General features: G+C 33.8%; 1 protein-coding gene across 1 annotated transcript; it reads right to left on the bottom strand.

Annotated features, from left to right (window-relative positions):
* Positions 1-1270: 1270 nt before the first annotated feature.
* On the bottom strand, positions 1271-19864 carry SYS1 (Integral membrane protein of the Golgi). Its single transcript, XM_051210333.1, has 7 exons — positions 17852-19864; positions 16042-16145; positions 12249-12570; positions 10100-10316; positions 5813-5962; positions 4329-4382; positions 1271-3148 (listed from the first exon to the last, which is right to left on the bottom strand). Exon 7 carries the CDS (start codon positions 2145-2147, stop codon positions 1677-1679), a length of 471 nt encoding a protein of 156 aa, XP_051070320.1. The 5' UTR covers positions 2148-3148; positions 4329-4382; positions 5813-5962; positions 10100-10316; positions 12249-12570; positions 16042-16145; positions 17852-19864; the 3' UTR covers positions 1271-1676.
* Positions 19865-23583: the final 3719 nt, after the last annotated feature.

Raw genomic sequence — 23583 nt, forward strand, 5'->3', positions numbered from 1 at the left:
TTTTGTTCATAGGTTGGTATTTCGTGCCTTAAGTTACCAACAATTGTTCATTCTCACATCACCGCAGGCCTGACAAATAATAGATGATGTTATGGTAAGTTATTTGTTTGTCGTTGCAAACGGAGTTTTCATGACTTGTGTCATTTTGATAAAGTATATGTATATCGTTAATATTTCTGCTCGTTTTCGGTTTTTATTAAAATGTTCGAAAAATGTGCGTAAGACTGGTCACCAAGCGTGAAACAATATATCAAAATTCATAAAGACCATAGATGTTACTTTCATTGTAAAGATAGACATACATGCAAAGGATTATAATGAGGCTAGTGCAACAACTAACGTTAGTGTGTTCAAGTTATTCAATCACTTCATTGATAATAGCAACCGTTAACTAAATCCCCAAACGAGACCAGATAACCTGGTTGATAGATCATCAGTTTAAGAGATAATTAGGTGTAACTTGTGTATAAGATTATGTAATGCTACGGTCACATCATTCCAGACTAAACTAGGTTAACAGAATTAGCTTAATAATGTAGATAAGACTAATCATATCGACCTAGTCTTCTCTTTTGAATTTTAGGTCGACTTATTGTATAGATGGATATCATAAAAGTTAGATTTTTAACCACGAATATAAAAAAGTCGGGAAAGTGTTTTCCCATGATATAGGTGGACATCAGTAATCACAGAAGCAAGTTGTTTCCACATATACACTTTACCAAAAAGACGATTCACCTTAATTTACAAACAATCACACTTGTCCTTATATCAGTTATGCCTTGTATATCACAATGATCAAATTAAAGTGTACAAAATCTCTCCATAACAGCCATTATCCAGTGTAAAGCATCAAAATAAGTTCTGCTGATATCTCGTCATTCTGATTAACGATTATCGACTCCGTCGATGATAGTGGTAGTAATTATGGTTCAGTTGGAACTTCAGAAAATTAAAGGGTTATTCAGAAAAATGTGATTTTAATGCAGCCTGGCCAAACAACTTCCGAAACATGACTGATTCCGTATGTCAGTTGATGAGTGATTGCCCTTTGGATAATAACAGTTCTCAATAACTTAGTGCGTGAATGTCATCGGTTTATACCTCAGCCAATATTTTTTTCATATAATGCATAGAACCGGGCCACTTATATGTTATGCGGAGGATAATTTATACAGCCCTAGGTTGGTAACACTAAAGTGCACTGTTGGAGGGACTCGGCTACGATTCATACTTTTATCATAAAATAAATGATAACTGGGTCAGTAAGAACTGAAGAAATGTCGATACAGTGTAACTACTTTTTCGGAAAAAACCTCAATTTCTAAACAACGATCAACAATAAAAATCTCGAAATTCAGAACTTAGTCACAAATTCAGTTGAGGGTTGGTTATACTGAAGAGAAAATTCTTTTTCCTAAAAATTGATAATTAAACGACACACAACATAACTAAACAAATAAAAACAATCTTTAATCAAAAAAATAACAATGATAACAAGAGGCGTAAAGCTGAACCAATTTAAGAATGGAGGAAATGATACAGATATTTATCACGAATAAAGTTACGATAACTCATAAAGCAAATAAAATCTTAATAAATATATGAATGGCAAAAATCAAAACACAAATAATGTAATTAGTATAAATAATAACCATGTGATAATGATTATATAATCAACTAACACTGTATGTAGATCTTAAAGGAATCTCAGCCATTTCACTTCGCATACATAAAAATTCACCCATTACTGTCATTATAGCAATTGATAATAAATTGACAATCCACCAAAGTATAGATTGAGGGAAACTATGCGAATAAATAATACAAAATATAAAATGCCAAAAATGTATAGTACATGAAAAATCAAGACATTGTTTACTGCGTTTTACAATAAACCATAATCCAATACTACATATTAATGGAGTTAATAGAAAACCAATAAAGAGACATATACCGATTGAATCGGGGAAATGTATTTTCGTATCAATAAAAATCATATCCAATGTTGGTAAATTATGTGAAATGATTATTAGTAGAAGTCCAGAAATGGAACCGGCAGATATATAAAATATACATTGCATAAATACAATTTGACTGATAATTAGAATTGGATCCCAAACGGTACTACGAAAACCTGATGCCATTCACATGAAACAACGAAGCCTAAAAGTAAATAGAAAAATGGATAAACAATTGTAATCATAAACCAACTTTAATTAAATAATCATTAGTAGCCGTCAACAGCTGTTTCATACCAGTAACGAACGTCTCAGCTAATGGGCATCTACAACGTCACTAGGAATCTAACAACTTTGAGACGTATGTGCTTAGCCTTAACATCAATGAGTGGGAATTCAGTACCAATTAATTCGCGATACTGTTGTGAACGAGGACAAAAGTGCTGACAACCAAATGTATTTGAATAAAAAATTACAGAATGTCTTGGTAAAATCCTAGAATCATACAGTAAGTACTTTATTTGCAGAAGATCCATCAAGTGTCTCAGATTTTGCTGTTCTCTCGTTTCCATACTGATCACTTTCTGTTCTCGTTCTCTTCTTTTTGATTTTCTCAACCTTCTGCCGCTAGACATTCCACTTTCGATTGGTGATACATACTACCTATATCTATTGACATTAGTAACACACACCACAATACTAGGATGAAATAGCTCATCAGTGTTTTCTGATTTTCACCAATTGTCTGAATAAGATCAGTCTGTAATGTAAACTATGACATGAATAAATTTCCACAAACCTTCTATCGAAATCGTCATATTATGCAAAAACAAAAAAAACATTCAGTAAATAAAAGAAGTAAACCACAATTAGTAGTTGTATATTTCGTTTTTATTTCTGCTTCTATATAAAGAATATAAAAGATAAATTAATAAAACACAAGTATAAAATGTACACACAGTTACGTTATGAATAATATTGGCATACAACTATAATCACTAGATACGAAGCTTTTAAATACAGAACCTAATAGAAGAGCAAAAAAAGAATTGAGTAGAAAGAGTCTTGGTTTTTATCTTCTACTTTGAAAAAAAGTAAGAAACAGCAAAAACGAGAATATTCCTATCACAAAAAGAAACAAACATCTCATTCTAATTGTTACGATTCCATCCGAGAATATTACAAGTCTATGGAAAGAGAAAACAAAGCATACAAACAAATGATCAATTTTGTGAAATTATATTTGTATATGTAAAAAAAACGGTTGCTTATTAGACAAGAATATTGAGAAGAATTATGTGAAATGATAAACGCTATTGTGTTATTGTTTATTTACCATTTAAATACGTAAATATTGGTACAAAGCACCAAATATATACGTGCAATACTTCATCATTCGAGTTGTATGACGGCTGGAGTACTATCAGGGTGCCCAAACTGAAGAAGGTGGTTTCCTTAGAGGGGTCGCCCCCTCAACCCTTGATCTAGAGTCTAATAAATAAGGCAGTAAAACAACGTTAAGAGATGCAGTCCCATGGTAGCCAGTGACCAACAATAAGTTCATACGCCCTTTGTTTCCTCAGGATCCTAGAGTCCACGTGCACCACTGTTTTGCAATCAGGATTTTCCATCTGCTCTAGATGGATTTTCTAACCCGGTTAAATCACACTTCATCCTCTCAATTCCGTTATTATTACCAACGAGTGAGACTAATATGAAAAGAAAAATCATCTAGCTATAAAATGTATTGCCACAATTTGTATAAGTTCTAAACTTTAGAATGTTTTCATTGTGTTCATTAAATATTGTTAATGTTTAACATTAATAATATCGTAAAAAATAGCCCAGCAGAACTGTTGATCCAAATGTAACATTAGGCTGTTTCAATTAGACAAGAACAGTAGACGTACACATACGAAACATGTCCGCATTCAATATAAATTGAAGTTAAGCACTTATTCAGTAGGAAGATTATTCAAATGGTTAAGGCTGTTGACTAAGTAGCAGGTATAAAAACTCATTAATATTAATTTCCGGAAAGAAAATCCCTTTGTTATAATAAATAATCACAGATAATAGCATAGTATATAAATAGTGGCTGACAGTGGAAAACCAGGACGCGTTGGATACACCGAAATCTTAGTGTTGATCTTCACATTGAGACTATAACCTAATAAATACTTCTTTAAACGCAGACAAATTATTCGTTAAGCTAACGAGTTCACGAAGTCAATAACTTGAATAGGAAGTAGGAATGTAGTTGATATCTAGGACTGATATTTTATAAAGGAACGAATCAAGTGAAGAAATTTCTTTTCAATTAGTTTTATAAATTGATAGGAAATTCAAAATATTAAGATAACTTACAACATTTCCAAAAGCTAAAACACCATTTGTAAGCATACTTGATGCAGCCTTCAACTAAAATTTCACAAGAATAAAAAAGATATTTGAAAAAATGTTGCGTCTCAATTTGGATGAATTTACTTTGAAAAAACGATAAGGTGGATATACGTACCCAAAGTACATTGGGTTTTATTACGATGGATATCTACAAAATGATTATGAGATATATGAATTCCATAATCCATACGTGTTGATCGAATCTCATTGATAAAGTTGGAATATAGTCAATAGTCTTAATAATTCAACATTACGAGAACTACATTTTGATGTAAGATGATTGAAGGTAGTCGGTAGGGAACCCTGGAATTAGGGTTCTTTCTAGTAAGGACTTGTCAGTACGGTTTACTAGCAAGTTATAGAGAGCTGACGCTTTCTGTAGTATTCGATTCAGTCTCACTCGGTTTTAAAGTCAAGTGCTACTGCCGGGTTATTTGAGTCTCCTACCAATTACCACCGACTAACTTACATCAAGGAAATTTTCCCTGTCGGAATGGTGAGGTTTTTAGTTCAACGATGTGGATCCTAATTTTGAAAAAAATATGCAAGAGAAACCTATTGAGATGCAGCTTACCAATAACACATAAGAAAAAATCTAGTTCTGCTTATGATTGTTATAATTCATTAGAAAGAGGTTGAAGGTGATATTAGAATATTCATACAAAAAATTGATGAGGTAACAGGTTTAGATCAGCTCGATCCTGTAAAACCAATAACAAAAGTCAATAATCATTTAGAATCTATTGAAACTTAGTCACCTATCTGAATATAGTGGGGTCTATATTTGAATTCCGATTTGTATATCAGTACCCATTAATTTATATTCTATTGAGTCGAAAATAAAACTACGCATTTATTTTGGGTTCCATGTTCGATGGTTGGAGGTAGTTGAGCAGAAATTCTGAAATAAAGTTTTATACTACACAGCGTACCGTTTATCTTGAAGGAATCGGTACTCACTAGCACATTCAATCCCGAATCACACCAGCTTTACAAACAGCAAAATTACCACTGGACTATTCAAGATGCGAACAACCTCCTGTGGCACTGAGATATTTGCAATTGACTAATCAGTGAGTAGAGGTCAATGCTTATGTCGAGCCATTAGAATGTCGATTCGAATATATCAATAGCGAGAGAACCATTTACCTCAAGATTACAGGTACTCTATGTTGGCGGGTGCTAAATAACACTAAAAATATATCTAGAGTTTCCCATCTACTATCCAAAATCATTTAACATATGAGTTATAATGAATGTAACGTTGAATCACTTAGACTCAAGGTTACATTACAACTTAATAAACAGGATTTCATCAACATTAAGGACTACATAAACTCGATATTGATCATGAATTACTGAACAATCAACGGTAAACTTTACAAGTTTAATTCTACAATAACATGAAAACTTTCAAAAGAAAAGAAGAAAAATGACATACAACTTACATTCATCTGTTTCATAGATCGTAAATCTTCAATTCGTTTACGTAAAAATATCCATGATTCTGAAAGTTCCGGTGATTTATCTTGTAACATATACAATTCTGTTAAATTGTACACATAAGCAACACCCAGACGTTTAGCATACCATGATATCTAGAAAATGATAATATATTTTTAATGATGCAAAAAGAACAATATATGTATATATAAGAAGTATTTATTAATTTATAAAAACGTTATATACTACTTATAAGTAACTTGAATAGAATGGTCAATTAAAAAATGTAACATTTAATGTGATTTTATATTTTAAATGAGAGATTTGTTAGATAGATTTATACAATCACTTATTATACAAAATTATGTAATTTTTATTCAGATTTAGAAGAGATAAAATTCTTTTGTCATGATCTCAGTAACCTTTGAAATATATTATTACTTTGATAAGATACATAGTAATTGAATGGGAAAAATGACTAATCATTAATTGAATATGCATGATGCGCAAATTTCACATTAATCGAATAAAAAAGAAGCGAAAAACAGACTGTCACAAAAGGAAATTGTAATATATGCTCAAGAAAGGTGACTGTTTCGTCACAAAACAGTGTCGTGTTTAACATAGACTTTCTGACATTTATAAAAATAAGAACAAAAAAACAACCCAAAAATGAAGCATATAGAAGAAAGATTGGGGAGACTATAATCTATGGACGACCTTTGGGCGACGCTAAAGTGACCTTGAGAGTGTCTACCTACTTACTAGGGCTAAATGAGGGTTATAAAGCATTTTAAAGAATAAGGATTAAAATTCACAGTTGATAGTCAGGGTTAAGACTTAGATTTCGAGTTTCCATAACGAACTGACATCAGCTACAATGCCGAGACTCTATTTAGTCAAATAGGCGAATGAATTTCGCGCCAAAACCTCAAACCTGTTATCGTAGATCTGATCGGTTCGTCCATAAATTATAGTCTCGCCGAAAGAATTGAAACATACATGAAGCATTTATCATTTATACACAAATGATATAAAAAATAATTCAAAAGAGCATATATATATATAGGGCAATTTTATGTGAAAATTATTTGAAATAATTTCAGCGATTGTAATTTAAATAATTCCAACGTTTCGTCCAGCTAGCTTGTCTGGACTTCTTCAGGGTAATAATCAAAATCATCAAGGAAATATATAGCTTTTAACAATCAAAACTATACTGTGTTAAACAAATCAAATTTGGATGTTGATTTTTCCAAAATAGGATAAAATGAGTCAGTTAACTACAAATCATGTGATTGTTGATAGCTATATATTTCTTTGATGATTCTGATTATTACCCTGAAGAAGTCCAGACAAGTTAGCTGGACGAAACGTTGGAATTATTTAAATTTCAATCGCTGAGATTATTTCAAATATAATTTTCACATATGACTTCTCTATACTCGGCACCCAATTTCTGTCAAACTATTCGTTCTAATCTTGACGAATAATCGTATAAAATATAAGGCAATTAGTTCGTTATATAAGTTTCGATAGAGCAATCAAAAGACGGAGTTGGTCTGAAAAATGTAATGTATTTGCGTTACATATTTTGAACTATCTGATCATACATATACACTTGTCAAGGCATTTTATATGACAAGTAATAAAAGTCAATTAAATGAAGGTTCAAGTATACAAAGTAATAAAGAAGAGAGAAAATTAACATCGTATAGAAAGAACAGAAAGTTGTTGCACCATCCTAGTCAATAAAATGACATAAGAACTACCAAGGCAAATTCAAGATTACGACGAATTATTTCTGTACACATAAGGTGGGTTTAAATTTACTAGTACTCAAGGCTTCTATGAACCTGAGAATTAGTCCTTAACAATTTCTATACAACCTTTTAAAAGCTGTATTGACATCGATTCTCTGCCCTGTTTCAACTACGTGTTTTGCTATGGATGAACATGATTTTCTACTTCCCATGTTGATTGGAACATTTGACATTATTTGATTTTGAAGTAATCTAGGTATATGTTCTATAAACCTTGGTTGTATTGTTTGATTACTTCTCCCTATTTATATGTGTCCGCAAAAACATGTAAATTGGTAAATGCGATGGGATGTGACATAATTACTCGTGAATTGTCTAGGTCTATTTGGAGTCCATTGAATATTGTGACGACGGACCACGGATGAACTCGAGGAAGCTGTAAGAGGCTCAGAAGGAGCCGAAGATATTCCATCCAATCACCTTTCAGAAGAATATTCTAGAATTCCAACGTGTAGCTTCCTGACTGGACAATGCTAATAACCCCCTGTATGCGGATTTTTGGACTGTAATGATGATTTCGTTTTTACTAAAAACTATAAATACCTGACAATTTTGTACTATAATCGACATTGTTTGGAATATTTTTTTGATTAGTCTTCTGTCTTCTTATTGCGTCTTGGAAGGGTTTTGGTGTTCTAGTGCTCTGTTATACGCGGTATATCAAGAAATTAACCTTTAAGATATAATATAATATATATATATATATATATATATATATATATATATATATATATTCCAATTTTTATGCAAATCAACTTGTGAACATTTCCCATAGAAGGCTACTTTAAAATTTTTAAAACAAGAATTTCATTTCATTCCAAAATCATCGTGTATATCCTATTCATAATGTTCAATATAATCAAGTTAAAAATATGATATGAGGGTTGATAGTTATGTAATCAACAGATTGTATAAGAACAAAATTATGTAAATTTCAAAATCTATTAATAAATTATTATAGAGTTTGTAATAAATCAAGTAATAATAGTAATAATAATAATAATAATAATAAAGAGATTAGTGAAATTATTTAATTAAATAAAATGTTGAAATCATGAAATAAACAAACAAAAAACATAGTTTGAGATTTAAACAATCAATTTTCAGAGTTATTAATAGTTAATACCTTCTGTGATACATCACGTATGATTTTTACAATGGTTTAGTGATAGGTCATCTATTTGTATAATTTTTTTCCGAGTCGAGGTTATAATAAAAAGGTGTACAAAAACTTGGATAAAATGATATCGCTTATTGTACTTTGAATTACAATTATTGTACAATGAGTAGCGATACTATTTAAATGACTCAAGAAAATCAGTTGAAGAAGTATTGTATCTATGAGTGAATGTCAGGGAAATGAGTGTTAAGTCTTGCGGATTGAACGCTATATTCGTCTCCTAAGCTATTATTCTGTAACCCCCAAGCAAGAACTATACAGCGACCTGAACACGAGAGAGAAAACTCAAAGTATGCGAGAAGTAGCTTACTCCAAGGTTCATTTTAATACAGAAAGTACAGGGTTTTTATAATATTTTTAGATGTTTTTGGGTTGCTCGAAGATTCTGGAATGCTACTAAACACAGTAGCAGTATAGCAATCAGCCAATTAGAACCTCTGCATGTGACGTTTCGCTTCCTTGGTATTTTTGGCAAAAACTTCAAGTGAACGCTGATTGGACGGAACGCATCTTAGTGATTACTGATGATTGCTTGTCTTTTGCAAGCAATTTTCTGGATCACTCCAACAATCTTACTACAACTTCACTCTTTATCTACCCATAGACCTTCAGTTACAGTAGTCTTTTAAACATACTTTGTTTCATTTTTATTTTTTTGAACCATATTCATAATGTTTAGTCTTTCTCATTATTACGTGGCATTAGTCCTTGAAATCATTAACTTCTAGTCCAAACCATGTTGATATAGACAGACTACTTGGATGGGGTCCGCGTAACTTTCGTAACCAATGGTTGGAAACTTTGGGTGACATGCCTCAGAGTTGATCACAAGGACGACGGTGTATACACTCTTTATTTTCCCTTAAACCGTGAGATTAAAATTATTTTATACCTTTCTTTCTACCAACTAATTCTTTGTTCTTGTACTATATCCTTATATGCAACCTTTCTTTTATATATTACTATCATTGAAGTGACTACTTCTATGAATTTGGTGTTCATCTTGTGCTAATGAGGTGTGGTAACTTGGACCGATGCATATATGTGCCTGGTCCTACGTTTTATCTAACTGACTGACTCATAATTACTGGCACTACAGTAATTTCGACATTTTGCTATTCACTTGTTGATTTCATTTCGTTCAGTTCATTTGGTTTAACAACTTGGGATTATATATATATTGGTGCTAGGTCTTACATTGAATATGACTGACCAATAATTTCACTAAAGGAGTACATAAAAATTATATACTGAACAACTGATATAATAATATAAACTTTAAAACATACATCAGTTGAACGATCACCTGCTTGAGCCCATATTTCATCGACAAGTTGAGCAAGCATACCAATAGATAAAGGAATATTTGTAGGTAAAGATAACAAGCCTAAAGCTTGAGGCCAAACACTTAAATATGGTATAATTAGTTTCAGTCGATATTCCAAAGAACGATATAAAAAGTGATCTACTTCAGCGGCTGTAGATGGGTATGATGATAGAGGTAAGCTAAAGATTAAAGCAAATTAATAAATTTTTATTTATGATAAAAAATTATAATATTTCATGTATTTAATGTATAAATCATAATAATTTATCATAAGTGATCATACATTTAAAGTGATTTGGCCTTAGATCACTGAGCTGACATCCAAACGGTGTTAATTTCTAAACTCAACCAAGCGTTCGCGCGCGAGACCGAAAGTCTTGGGTTTGAATCCCACGAGCGGGATCTTGGATGCGCACTGCTGAGGAGTCCCATACAAGGATGATCTAGCTCTATTTGGAAGTGAAAATGTTATCCATGAAACTAGAATGTTACATTACATATAATTTAATTATTTAGATTGCCTAAAGCTAACTTGGGCTAGTGTGTTAAATATATATACGTAATAAACTATTTACAAGCCTTAAAAGCTGTAAGCTTCGCATTGATACTTTAGTAATCGCTTTTTTTCCTATTCGCTATAAAATCATTTCATTGTCGATTTCAAAGTTAATGAATGGTATATGGAAAGTGAGAGAAAGGGGAAATAACCTAAAATAATCAGTTTAGGTACATAATTTGCAAATGCAGTAATAGTCGAAACTTGTCTGGAATCTTTCAGAACAGCGTTCATCGGTGCAAATAATCAAGTCAATTACAGTTCACTTGTATAGACATACCACAGACTTAACAGACGACGACATTTTACATAAATAATATTTAGTTTACTTGAGGTTCAACATATACCCGCTATTGATTGAGCAAATACAAATTTCAAGTTAAGAAATTAATGGCTTCCGCAAGAAAATTAAGAATAATATAGAATAAAACTGATATATCCATAAGGTTTGTAATATTTTGGTAGCCCGAAATCTGACCTCAGGTAGATCGTTTGCTGCTTGTTATCGAAATTTACATGTCGCTAAACCTCGTATATAATCATCGACTTAAATCGCGTTGGTGAATAACTGAATTAAATAAGTCAAATACGAGAACAAATTTCGAATACGTGTATTTCATACAGTCCTTGGTTCAAACAAAGGATCGTAGAAACGAAGCGGAGAGAGCGAAGCGAAACGAAATAATGCGCGGTGGAGAATACAAAGAAGCCAACTCCATTTAATCAAGCGTGAGTCGATATTTATAGTCAGACAAAAATAAGTTACAGACATGTGATGAGTAAGATAAGAAATGCATATACACACGCTTACATAAAAACAGTCAAGGTTAATAAAAAGTAATTGACAAGGTCAGAATGTGACTCAAGAACTAATAAATTGGTCTGTCGGAAAGCTAGAATAAGTTATGTGGGCTTAACATAGTGCTAGCTAATACATTACATGATGACGAACTTCATTTACACTCTGTAGTCATGTGGTTAGAAGCTCAAGTTTACACCAACACTACATACAAACAGAGAGAACAGTAGGTCTTGAAAAATATAAGCATTAATTAGCATCTCTAAATGTGTTTATGAAACCCAACCATATAAGTAACAAAATAAGACTATTAAAAACTAATTCACAGAATTAAGGCGGACAAAGAAAAATAAACAAAGAGTAAAAAGTTTTCTACAATTCACGGAGAACGTGCAAATTCACTTGCACTAGTGGCATTAATTTTGAGATGAGTGACGTTGCGAACTGTCAACTTATTTTTTTAAGACTAGATCCTCATTAGGCTTTACTCTAATATACAGTAAGTTTTATGTGCATATACGAAACCATTAAAACAATCAATGTATTTGGTTTATAATTCAGCGATCACAGAGGAATAGATGATACTTTCATTATCGTCGATCAGAACATTGGAAAAGAAGAACTATTAGAGCTATTTAAAAATAAGCTTAAGTTTAGAGAAATTCACTATTTAACAAGATAACAAATTAACAGAATCCTCAACCACATTAGGACATATGAACTTTAAATAAAAGCGAACATACAAAAATTGCATACTCTGATTCTTTAATATCAATATTCTTGTTTGTACTATCACTAGTTGTCCTCCATTGCTGCATGACTTCAGCCAGCTGTTGATTACGTGTAGCATAGAAGTGTAAAACTGTGTCAATTCCACCTTGAGGTGCAACATAGGCATGTAATCCTGAAGGTAGTCCTTCAGCTTGACAACAAGCCTCAACCGCTTCTCGTGACCAACCATATTTCGGGACATAGGCCAATGTGGATTCCAAAACACGTGCCTTCAAATTTGAATCTAGTACGAGTTGATGGGTTTCAGTACCGTGTAATTTGTTATGATCACTGAATATGATAGAAGCTAGAAATGTACAGGAAAAAATATTCAAATCAAACCTATTTGTTATATCCGGACGAAGAACAAGTGAATGGTAACTGCAAGGACATATTTATGGATATATATATATATATATATATATATATATATATATATATATATATATATATATAATTACTAAGTAACTGTTATATGTATAATCATATTCCTTTTATTTTAAGCTTCCATTTGACATATTGACTACTATTATACGATTTACTATTCTTAAGTTATTCCTAACATATTAGTTACAGTATCTTACACTCAGCCACTTTTGGTCTGACCTCGTATAATTGTTATTTTCTATTTTATGGTATGATCTGGTCTGATTCGCTTGTACATAAACTGCGTATTTCTGAAATGCATGATTCATACAGTGGAAGCTGAGATTGTGTTCTGGAGTCAAACGGGCAGGGCTAGGCGAGAACTAGTGAGGACTCAGAGTTGACTCTAAGCTGTTGGTACTGGTTTATGCGTCATTGGTCTGGTCATATAAGTTGATGTTTCTAATTAGCGATATTACCGCGTGATATATTCGAAAGCTATAAGGACAAAACACTATTGAGCAGTCCTAATAAATAGATTCTTGTGGATAAATGAATAGCACTCGTGTCCATACATAAGAACGAAATAATACGGAATTTTGAAAAAATGTGTCATACCAACAAGTTGCTAATTACAACAAAGAATAAGGCACAAGTATGAAAATATTTAAAAAAACCTAACAGACAGAAAACGAGAACAAGTGTTTATAAGGTTACAAAATATTCAAGGCTGAATCGTCTAGACAAATAATCAATTCATTATGTACTATTAATTCACAAATCTGTTCGGCTCGTGCACTTGCATTTTGGCTATACTTGTTGAAACTGAAATCCGACCTTCAACTCTTTATAGCTCTGAGGGCTATGAGTAACGTAGACTGACGTAAATTATTAGGCCGTTAAATTTTTAATTATAGTCTAGGAATGTTATTTGGATTTATTAAAGCAAAAGCTACAGTAAGGAAGTCGAACTTTACCCGACAGGATTTCATTCCTGATAGCACCGATATATAAGAATGAAACTCCTCTAGTTCTAATATGATAAAACTAGCAATCATAATCATCTGACGTTTAGCTAGAGCCTAGGAAAATCGAAATGAAAACAAGGGGAATGCTTCAGATTAGGTCGTAGAAGTTAGCAGCTACAAACTTACCGACTGTCATATGTTGTAAGATAAATATACTTGCCGATACACACCTTAAACCGTATTTAACGACCTGAAGACAATACCCAACTGCATATCATGGGATCTTATGCCTTTGTAGGTCCCTTAAAGATAAATTAAAACGGATTATCCAAGCGAATTCTCTTCACTGGATCAAACTACAGAGAACTAGTGAGGACTCAGAGTTGACTCTAAGTTGTTGGTACTGGTTTATGTGTCATTGGTCTGGTCATATAAGTTGATGTTTCTAATTAGCGATATTACCACGTGATATATATATGCTACATTAAGCAGAATTAGTCAATTTTGAACAGTTTCCTTTATTTAATATCACCACAGATATGCTTTTACAGTTATTTAGTGAACTAATAAGTGACAACAAAGGAAAATTGATTGTGTTAATTATTTCGAATTTAAAAATTACTGCATTACGGATAGCTTATATCGAAACTTATTCCTATTAAAAGATCGAATTACTAGAGAGGAAGATCTTAGGATATATATCAGCCCTGGCCAATTGATAGCTCAAAAAATATCAGCGCGAGTCAAGAGTTGGGGCAGTTGAATGAAGATATGGTATTGTTATATGAATTTGTCGACTTCAAGAAGTGTCGATTTTTTAATTTGGTTCTGTAGAACAAAGACTGACAATGAATAAGCACTCTAGGTAGTATGGATATTATCCACCCTCATTTCCCTTTAAACCTGGTATACACCATCAATATTATTTCATACTTTCAATATATTTGCCTATTTAGGATGCTACCTTGTTGTTAGTTTTTCACAACTACTCTTTTTGCGCATTTATATGTTCTTCATGGTATGTTGAACTGAATTTTGGGAATCAGAAGTGATGAATATTATTGGCAGTATGTTTGTCAAATTTATTTGACTAGCGCTGTTAGTTGTTAGAATCGAAAAAGTGGGTTTCAAACTCATAATGCTTAGGATACAAACTACTTATTCTTAGAAATTAAGTCTTAGAGGTGAATAAAATTATCTAATTTTTTATAAGATATAACTGCACTGCAGCGTCAAAGCCATCAGAAAATATGAACTAACTAGACATGTTTCTATTAATTGGAAATTAGGTATGAATTCAAAGACACAAGCTATAATTTAAAAAAACGTACAACAGTTTCGTTGAGGATTTTCATTATTCCCCTGAAGAACTCATAAAAAATGGTTGCAATTATTTATATTTGAAAAATAATATCATATTTATAATTTGTGCGGAATTTCTGTTAAACTGTCTGTTTAAATTTTGTCGAACGTTCAAACACATAAAGTCAGTCAGCTACAACGTAGGACCAGGCAAATATATGCATCGGTCCAAGTTGCCATACCTAATTAACACAACAAGATGGACACTGGATTCATAAAAGTAGTTAATTCAGAGGTGGTAATATATAAAAGAAAGATTGCATATAGTACAAGAAGAAAGAATTAGTTCGTAGAAAGAAAGATATGAAGCGGTTTTAAGGGAAGACAGAGAGTGTATACACCGACACCAATGTGATCGATTCTGAGCCATGTCACCAAGTCTCTAACCATTGGTTACGACTGTCACGCGGACCCCAACCAAGTAGTCTGTATCTACCAACATGGCTCAGACTAGAAGTTAATGATTTCAATGACTGATGCCACGTTTTGATTTGCCCCCCCCCCAACTTTCTTACAACCATCCCCAACACCAGATAGTATTTTGCGTCGTGGTAATCGGGTTCAGGCATACGCAACACGTTGTCCAACCATCTCAGTCGATGAAGATTCACAACCTCATTAACTGATTTAACATCATTCCCTAATACCGTACGTCTAACCTCACTATTACTTACCCGTTGATCCCAGCAGACGCCAGCAATATTCCTAAGGTATCTGTGGTCAAATAGTAGTAGCTTACGAGTGTCTTCTACTCTTAATGGCCATGTTCCGCTGTCGTAAATTAAAACAGAACTCACTGCCGTGCAGTATACTCGTCCTTTTATTGATAGACGGATATCCCGCCTTCGCCATAGGTGACGTAAGTTGGCAAAAGCCAAGCGAGCTTTTCGAATCCGTGCTGAGATTTCGTCAGACACCAACCCATTAGGGCTGATCAGACTTCCAAGATAAGTGAAGTTGTCGACGCATAGAAAGGATTGGCTGCTTAACAATTTGAGATCTGAAAGAATTATCAACTTTAAAAACTTATTAATTAAAGCATTTTTTGAACATTAAGCAGAGTGTGACTTTAAACAACTTACATAACTGACACAACCTTTGCAAAGGAACATGGACAGTGGATGATACTACAGTGATCATTCTGTATTTAGAGCTACTGTTTGCAGACAGGACAAACGAACATAATCTAAACAATTAAAACAGATTTCAATCAAAAATAAAGGTTTATGAAACAAAACTTTGTGCGTATATATATAATGTTGTAAACGATTTAAGCGGTCGATTAAAGCCTCTAACAGCCCGTCACTATAGTCGCTCTAATCTAAATCAGATAATCCACACCAGCTAACATGGCTTAGTCTAATAACCTTTGACTTCATAAACTGGTCACATGTTTTGGTTGGGCTGTCAATAGCTTTCTTCCAACCTACTACTGTTACTATTACTACACCACGCACTATCACTCATCGAGGTAGGTGGTAGTTGAGCATCTGTAACACATGTTCCAAATACTTCAACTGATGAAGATTTACTACCTCGCAAATTAACTTTCTATCTTTACCAAGTGCCATACTGCTACCCCAGGCATCTCTTATTCGGTAGTTCCGAAATATATGAGCAATGCTTTTAAGTTAGCTACTTAGTATTCTATTCTACTCTATAGTCCAAGGACCTATGATACTAGTCAAATTTAACAACGGATATTTCCCTTACCTCATAAGTCCTCTCCTTATTCTAATTTAATCCTTCATAACTAGCTCAATCTTCGGCAAAGCTTTAGAATCGCATCCCATGGATATGAGCTACGTTTCCGGAACCGAAACACATTTATGAAGAACGATAATTTACTTCAAATTGTAAGAACCATTCTTTGGATATTTGGCCATTCGACAGCAAATTTTCATCTTATAGCCTTTTCAGTGTACCACCAAATGGCAATACGATACCTTAGAAAGTTCGAATGCACATTGTTACTTTTCTTTGTTTCAGCCTATGACGGTGGCTTGAATGAAATAGGAAACCGGCGTGATAGGAAGCCCTCTAAATGAAAAGTCAGACTCACAGGTGAATTAATCATTGCACGAGACGCTATCACTCAGACACTTAAAGTAAATCAAGCCACAGAAAATACTCATATACTATTTCCGGCACCTCGGCACAGTGATTACACTACGGCATCTGTTTGCTGTGGATAAACCATATTGTGAGAGTCAACTTTGAATACAAACAGAAGTTTAGCCAAATTATCACCGAAAATAACTAAATAGTTGGTACAGACAGATTATATCACTACAATCCACGAGTGGAGGATCATTTTAGTTTTGTACTGTATACAGCATATTCTTGAACTAGAACCATAGATTTATGCGAGCACATTTATGTTTATGTAATGAAACATCGTTCTTAAAGTTTGACTTATTGGTGAAACTATCACAGAGATATTAAAGAATTAACTATATGGACACTAAATGGGGCAAGAGGATTTTCAACATAAAGTATTCTGTTATGATTTCATAAGTGCAGAATTAGCTATCGAGAACCTCGATGTGAAATGCATTAAATCTTAATAAATCTTGAGAATTTTATCTGAACAAATGTATGTTCATCCTTAGCTCTTTATTTCACCAATTTTTTTCTCTTGCTATGTTAGCGTGAGGCTTGTCACAAGTTTTTGCTTCGTTTTTGACTGATTAGCACTTTGAAAATCCTACTGACTGAACTTTAACCAAGCACTTAACGGTTCATAACCTCATCGGCTCTTATTATTAATGCAACAGACTTCTTACTTTGTGGTTGATAGACAAAGAGCTATTTGACACATTATCCAACGGATAAAAACTGAAATTCTAAGCACACGAATGTAAAAAATTATAGCACATGAAGATAACTTACTTCAGTTGTCGTCCTCCAGAAATAACGAAGCGTCCAATCATAGTTTCTTTGGTTCGAATAACAAAAATGACTACCTAAAATCAAGATGTGGAGCTACAAACCAATAAAACGATTGAGATTATAACAAGGAGTACGGGAATAAAATTTTATTTACAAAACGAGCATTACAAAAACAAGTCCCCCATTTACATGTAACCGTTAGATTTGGATTGTAGATATAACGTCTGAGTTTGATGGAAAGTCATTTCCAAAAGACGCAAACGAAGCATGACACTTTCTTGAACGCCAAGTTCTGATGTTAAACGTTTTGCTTCTGTAGTATCACCTGTATTGCGCAAGGTCGTTTGGAGTGCAGAAATACGTGTTTGATACTGAACAATATGTTGATCTAAACGTGACTTTAAATTACACAGAAATTCGCTAAAGTAACTTATTTTCCTATCAGAAGTATTGGTCATAAGCTTTACAATGTAGGATATTAGTGGTGAAGGGTATGATTTGAACTTCATAAACACATACATAGCCAAGTTCAGGGCGGATAATAACCAGCTGCTTTCATCAATTAAATCTTCCTGTGAACTGGATGGTAGTGGATACGTGAATGTGTATTTAAATATACGCTTGACGTCTTCTGAGTAACACGAATTAGCACTATTTTCTGGGTCAGTTACTTCAGACTGAGCTTTAGAATCACTAATACTTTGCACAAGGCTGTGTAAATGATTTTTAAATAAAATGATCACATGGCCACGCCAACCATGATGTACACGATTTTGAGTGGGTCCCAGAAATTTAGCATAGATGTGGAATCGAGCGAGGTAGGTTGACGACGAGACTATTTGCTCAATACAACCGATTGCTTGGGTAATATGATTTGGAAGAGTTTCATCAGATACTGGTTCGGTAGCAACAACTTCTAGATACTCTAACAACTTAAGCCGATGAGGATCCCACCAAGCAAATTGAAGAGAACAATGGTATCTTTTAAAAAGGCTTTCAATAAAATCCATGGAGAATTGTCTTAACCTGGAGTATCTGTCAGGGTGAACTTTTTGTTCGCTAGAGTCCATAAAACCAACTTTACAATTTCTAAACCGCGGATTACGCCCGGATCCATCGAGCAAGAAATATACAAAAGGACAGATTAAGTCGATCCAGTACTCATGAGTAAAAACTAATGGCCAAAACTTGTACAGTTCATATGTATGACTAGTAAAGAAGTAGTGCAGTAACTGGATCCAACTTGGTACCATAAAGGAAGCAGCTGTTTTTCCGTATAGAACTGTATCCGGCGATGTGAGAAGTAATCTACGACATGATAAATAAAACGTGTACAATCCTTCACATACATTCGAAAGATTCTTCACAAAAAGAACAAGTAGCTCTTCTTTGTCTTTAGAATCAATGTACAATAACATAGAAATCATGTACAAAGTATGACGCCGTAAAAAACACTTATCGGCAGAATTTAACAGCCTAACTGAAGTTGGCGAAATTAAATTTCTAAATAAGTCAGCAGATGCATGAAGTGCACAGAATAAATCTTCGTCAGCAAATTTTTTTACTGCATCCTCACATGAATTAAAGGATTCCTTGATTCGGCCAAAGTATTTTAATTCGATTTTAATAGCACAAACAGATAAAGCTTTAAGAATTCGAGTAAAATATCCCACATTACTGAAGGTATTAAGGCAACTCTGAAGAAGAAGAACACACTGATCACAGTCAAATGAAACGGATATTTCAAGTAGACTTTGTTCAAATACGAGAACTAAACTACCGTCACTTAATAAACAAAGTTTTCCTAGCCAGTTACACATCCACTGGACCACATAAGGTAGGTCGCTGTCTTGTATGCACTGGTATAACAAAGTGAATTGTCTTTCTAAATTCTTGACATCGCGGCAAGCAGTATATTCATCGATCACAGAGCAAATACTATGCACACTACAGGTGATTATCCCTTCGGACATGAGTAACGCACAACCGGTAGTGTGCGCTTCTGTACAAAATACAATGTATCTAGCGGGAACGATATGTGAAATTCTTATGGTGAGCAATTATAAACCCTCGAATTTCTTCCTTTTTCTATCTGAACATCGAAATACAGTTCTAAATCTTTATCAAACTAGATGTAAAGATAAGTACTGTATACACCCAAAAGAGTGAGTCCAACAGTTTTGCTGCAGTACATATTTTCCTTGAATTAAATGGCTTAAAGCACTCGGGGTTGATTCTGACAATCTTGATTTAACAGGTTTCTGTGCTAACTGAGGACATTCAGTCAGCTACCAATACTACGTCACGGTTTAACACACAGTAAGCCGTCACTCCTCTCACTTTGATTTTATTTGTCGCGGATTTTGATCCTTCTTGCAATAGCATCAGAGAAGATTATCCAAGTGGTTAACAATCTTTAGTGTAAGAGATAGGGGTTTCAACCACTTATATCATCCTGTCGATCCACAGTGCTCCAAAGATTGTGTTTTGTTATGAGTGTTTCACTGAGATTCTTTGCAAAGAATTAAAACAATTAACTACCGCAGAATGTTGAGAATTCGATGTTAAATTTCGGATCCTCTTTGATCAGTCAACTACTCAGTCAATCAAGAGCAACGTAGAACCTGGCTCGTAGGTACCACGGTTCAATTTACCATACCCTACTAGATATGAGAACTTCGGGAGCTCAGAATTTGGATGAACATAGAGGAGAGATACACACGTGATTTGCTTCCTGAAACCGCCAGTTTGAAAAAACATATCGGTAAAAAATATCGATACTCAGTAGAAGTGGTAATACAATCGCATACAGGTAATAGGAAAATGTTCCGAAGAAAACTATAATGTGAACTCAACGTGATAATTTTCAGTGTTTTACAGTTAGCAGTGTATATTACCATTGTCAACGCCTTTAATAAATGCTATATATTTATTACAATATGGTTTTTTACGGAAGGAAAAAACAAAAATCTGACAACTGCTTACATATATGCCGAAATGAAGTTACTAAACTATCTAGAGTTAAGTGGACTTTTGAAAAATAATATTAGAGTCCGTACAACTTTTGATTAGAAAAATGGCTGACAGTACAATTTCTAAATAGGTCAGCCCTAACAACCAGTTTTTTGTATGGTGCATTTCCAAGATAATGTACCGTAGAACTTTTAAATCTTTGCCTACGTTCATGAATTGTTATATATTGCCACCTCGATTTTATAGAAGATATACAAGTAGAAACGTATAAGTAAGTAGAATGGCTAGTATGTTGTAGCGGTAAATAAATCCCCAAAATAAATAACTCTGTAAGTTTTCGACATTGGATGCTGATCACATATTTTAATGGATTCACCTATCTGAAGGCGATCGGTCATGCATACGCACCAGATCACGAGTGGGAACGCCGTGCTCAACAACCCCTGCAATCGTTAGCCAGATAAGATCAGACGATCTTCGATATATTGATAGCTTATCAAATATATCTTCGAACTTCTACGCATGTCTTTTGATTTCACTTGGTGGGTACGCTTCATATTATAAGGCGTTACTGGTTAAAGCGTTGTCAAACTCTGAATACCTGTGGCACCTTCAATGTTATAAGACAATATTTGACAGGAGTTTGCAAGAATTCAGATGTATGTCCACAACCATAATAATAACGACCTCAAAAGATTCACCCTGAACCCTACTAACTGCCTTAAACAAGCTCTGCAATCCAGCACAGCACAGGAAACAATAAATGAGAACAGTTAGGAACTATAGGTAAAATATCAGAGATAACAAGTCGTAAAAACATCAGTTAATGAGAAAAACACTTGAAGTTTTTACACAGTAGGTACAACGGAAATCTTTTTTCGATGTCAATATAACATGAGAATTCCAGGAGATACCAGAAGGAAAACTCACACAGTGATAATTGATTTTTGAAACTCCCTATAACAGAATACAGAATGGTGAATGGGATTCTAACGAGGTGTGTAAGTGTTGTTCATATCTTATGCTAAAGTTAACAGTGTGATATTTAGGAAGATTAAGTATGGGACCATTAACAACATATCGTCCTTCAATGAGAGACAAGAACTCTTTCATTTCAAGGGGATGTGAATAGGTGGATATTGGAGCACACAAATGAATAACGAAGCTATTTTCTGTGAAAGGTGGCTATTCATGTAGAAAAAGGGGATAGAAGAGGAGAAAGAACAGTGATGCACTTTCATGAGTTACCAGAGACTTTAAACATTTGCCGTCAAAGACAGTGTTATGTTCTTTTCCAAGGATGATCGAAACTAGCCACTTATTTATCCAGCTGTCGGTTTTGATGCTGACAAACTTGTTGGGATATAGTTGTCTTAGAGCAGGGTCAAAAGCAAGAGCATAATTTAGAAGCGCGCATCGAACATATATTTTGTCTTTTTTTAAGCTGAACACTATAACGTGATCAAGGATGACAGCAGTATATAAGGTATTTCTTTCTCAACTGTAAGCAAACTGAAGTGGACCAACTAGCCCTTATAACCCAGATTGAATTGGGAGTAGAAATGTTTTTTTCATCGCTTTGAAAAGAGGTAAAGTCGTTGCTATGGATTTAAACTTTATATTCTTATTGTTCGATACTTTCTTACGTGTGGAGATCATCTTTATCTTTCTCCACATTTTCGATATGAAATTGCTTGAGAAGCATTTGTTAAAGATGCACTTGGATAAACGACACAACATCGTCACACTTCGTAAAAAGGAGGTTACTGATTCCATTAGGTCCGTAACATTAGACTGAGTCAAATGACTGAAGATAATTTAGGACACAAGTTTCAAAAAAAATTGGAACACAGTTATTTGAAATTTTGGATGTAAGAAACATGGCACTTGGTGATTGATGTACAGAGGATATATGTCACATTCAGCTGGTTATTGTCACTAATGCATCTTCCACCTGTAAGCTTGTAGTGGCAGTGGGCCCTAATACGACACACTGTGGGAAATAGGCATCCAGTATTTAACACGGAGAAAAGCCCAACGATGAAAAGGGAGGGTTGAATGAATTGAATTAATTGAAGTTGATCGTATGGCATCGCTTGGCCATGCAGGCGTGGTCCTTGCTGAATGTCACCCTATATCTTTTATTCATATTGAATGTACTGTTCCATCTGTAGCCTAAGTTTGTTCTCTATCATGTACTGGTAATTGTTACGATGTATTGAGTTGGTGTAGATGATGATGTGACTTTCACGTAACAATCTTACAGATTAGGCAGTTATATCATGACAAATCTACAATTATAGGATTAGGTCTATTATTAGAGCAGTACTAATATCATAGTAGACAGTAATTCTACAAGCCCTTTAAGTGGTTTCCAAATATTTGAAGTTTTACTAGACAGGAGTTTCTGAGTAAACAGTGAGTTCAGGCGTTTCATTTCTTGGTTTATCAAACCATTTAGCTCTTGGACTTCAACGGAGTTTCTTCCTCTTACGTTCTTTCTTTTACTTCGTAATCATTAAAAAAGTGTGAGGTTTATGACATATCAAATCATACGAAAGCAGTAACGGTAATATAATAAACATCAAAGTAGAGTTTACGATACAAGTGACATCGACAGCGTTTTCCAATGAGTCAGCTCTATATAAATTCCAGCTTATCGTACAAAACAAGTTTTTCATATACTGTATGTTTTCTTAGTAGTTCCTGTATTTAACTTTTTTTGCCTGATATAAGTAAGTACTTTTTCCAAGTTTGCC

This window comes from Schistosoma haematobium, chromosome ZW (genome assembly GCF_000699445.3).
Source record: "Schistosoma haematobium chromosome ZW, whole genome shotgun sequence".
In the NCBI taxonomy this organism is placed as follows: Eukaryota; Metazoa; Platyhelminthes; class Trematoda; order Strigeidida; family Schistosomatidae; genus Schistosoma; species Schistosoma haematobium.

What these genes read in the sequence shown, in the direction of transcription:
- SYS1 (XM_051210333.1), bottom strand. Translation starts at nt 2,147, where the DNA reads ATGGCATCAGGTTTTCGTAGTACCGTTTGGGATCCAATTCTAATTATC.